At 34.9% G+C, this 2,500-nt stretch overlaps 1 protein-coding gene across 1 annotated transcript in view; it reads right to left on the reverse strand.

Moving 5' to 3' along the window:
- The window catches only part of LOC119584803 (putative neural-cadherin 2), a 113,123-nt gene that overhangs the window by 16,425 nt on the left and 94,198 nt on the right, over nucleotides 1-2,500 (reverse strand). The window contains exon 9 of the mRNA XM_037933446.1: nucleotides 1,684-1,830. Within this exon, the coding sequence (XP_037789374.1) occupies nucleotides 1,684-1,830 (147 nt within the window). The remainder of the gene's footprint in view (nucleotides 1-1,683; nucleotides 1,831-2,500) is intronic.

A 2,500-nucleotide genomic window follows, 5' to 3' on the forward strand; every position in this document is an offset into this window, starting at 1 on the left:
GATACGTATACTTTTTATACCGTTTTTATACTCGCAACTGAAGGAGAGGTACGCGCGTATAGTCGTTCACATCCCTTGCCTGTGTTATTTTCACATACCCTTTTTCACACATTTCAATAAAAGCCTTTGAAAATACGATGAAATTTGTATAACTATACCTAACTGCATTTTCTAAACTAAACTAGTATGGACATTCATTAATTGTTTATTTATTTTTTATCCTGTTAATTATAAAGATAATAAGTGATAATAATAATAATCTTAAAAATGACAATAATAATAATAATAATAATAATAATGATGATAATAATAATAGTAATAATAATAATGATAATAATAATAATAATAACAATAATGATAATAACAATAATACTAATATCAGCCATGAAACATTTTTGTAATTACTTCATACACATAAACCTGGAATATACGGTGAAGATAATGATAGAATATAAATACGTTTCTGTTTATACCGTTCGCGTGGGAAAAAATAGGGAGAAAAATAAATACACGTAATGTTTCTATTATACGATTTTTTTTTTCATCTACTATATCACAGAAATTCTAAGTAAGGAGAGAAAAAAATATAAAGGAAATCTATCATCAAAACTTAAATGCCGTCAAAGGGTTTTCAATTTCCAGGAATATTGCATATTTACGGTGAGGTCTTTTCCCTTGCAATAGAGTTTCCTCGCTTGTGTATTGCAGAAAGTACTGTCGCCTCATAGGTGATATAAATGGAAGAGAAATATAATTTGAAATATTCACGGTCTTTCCTTGGGAGTGTGTGTGTAGGGGGGGGAGATGTGTGTGTGTGTGTGTGTGTGTGTGTGTGTGTGTGTGTGTGTGTGTGTGTGTGTGTGTGTGTGTGTGTGTGTGTGTGTGTGTGTGTGTGTGTGTAAGAGAGAGAAAGAGAGAGAGGAGAGAGAGAGAGAGAGAGAGAGAGAGAGGGAGGGGAGGAGAGAGAGGAGAGGAGTGTGGAGAGAGAGAGGAGAGAGGAGGAGAGAGCGAGAGAGAGGGTGTGTGTGTGTGTGGTGTGGTGTGTGTGTGTGTGGTGTGTGTGTGTGTGTGTGGTGTGTGGTGTGTGTGTGGTGTGTTGTAAGTGATGTGGATGTGTAGTGTGTGTGTAAGAGAGAGAGAAGAGAAGAAGAAGAGAAGACGAGAGAGAAGAGAAAGAGAGAGAAAGAAGAGAACAGAGCGAGAGAAGAGAGAGAGGAGAAGAAGAAGAGAGAAGAGAGCGTGCTGTGTGTGTGTGTGTGTGTGTGTGTGTGTGTGTGTGGTGTGTGTGTTGTGTGTGTGTGTGTGTGTGTGTGTGTGTGTGTGTGTGTGTGTGTGTGTGTGTGTGTGTGTGTGTGTCTCACTGAGGGAGGTGAGCGATAAAAAGAGAGAGAGAGGGTTAAAGAGGAAGGGAGAAGGACAGACAAAGAGAAAGAGAAGAACAAACAGACAAACAAAACTAACAAATAAACAAAAGGCTAAGATAAAGACAGAAATACACAAACAAACAAATAAACAAAGGACAACAAACCAACCCACACTCACCCTTTCAGTACCTGGTATCATAAATAGATAAAAAAAAGTCTTCGACTAAAGACAGAACCACACACACAATAAACAGACAAACAAAAACACACACACACACACACAGACCACAACATACCCAACCCATCTGTCCACACTCACCCTGTCCGTAACTTGTATCATGAATTTAAACCCTCTTCTGTGGGTGTCATCTTCGTAATCAAGTACCTGGCGGGCGTACAGGTGTCCCACGGCGCCCACCGCCCGGATTCCGAAGTGCTCCCACCCCCACCCACTCGCCTCCACGATCTGGGGGGTGGGGGTGAGGGGGAGGGGGAGAGAATATTTTATTATTTAGTTCTTACGACAAATATGTTGTTTATAGAAATGATATATTGTGTTAATAATGTATATACAATTATATTATTAATAGTTGTATTAATTATGCTAAAAAAAATCATGATAATAATGATGTTGATAATCTTTATGATGATAATTAAGAAAATATTAATATTCAGGACAGTAATGATAATAGTGATGATCACGATGATAGTAATAGTGAAAATTATATAACAAATATTATAATAATAAAATGGAAATAGTAAAGTAATGACAATAGCAGTAATAATGATAATGATGATAATAATAATAATAATAATAATAATAATAATAATAATAATGATAATAATAATAATAATAATAATAATAATAATAATAATAATAACCACAACAATAATGATAATGATAATGAAAGCAATACATTATTCTAAGTTAATAAATATGTTTAAATATTTAAAAAGATTCTCTACGAAGGGTATCTATGGCACAAAGTCAAATAAATCACACACTGAGATAAGGGAGACAAATTTCCAGAGTTTTATAAGATTTTTCGTTTTTCGTCCCACGCAGTTTTTTCTTTATCTTATCTTTTGAAAAGTAGACGAGGACTTAATATGAAATCCTACTTTATCGTCAAAAA

Source organism: Penaeus monodon, chromosome 18 (assembly GCF_015228065.2).
Source record: "Penaeus monodon isolate SGIC_2016 chromosome 18, NSTDA_Pmon_1, whole genome shotgun sequence".
Lineage (NCBI taxonomy): Eukaryota > Metazoa > Arthropoda > Malacostraca > Decapoda > Penaeidae > Penaeus > Penaeus monodon.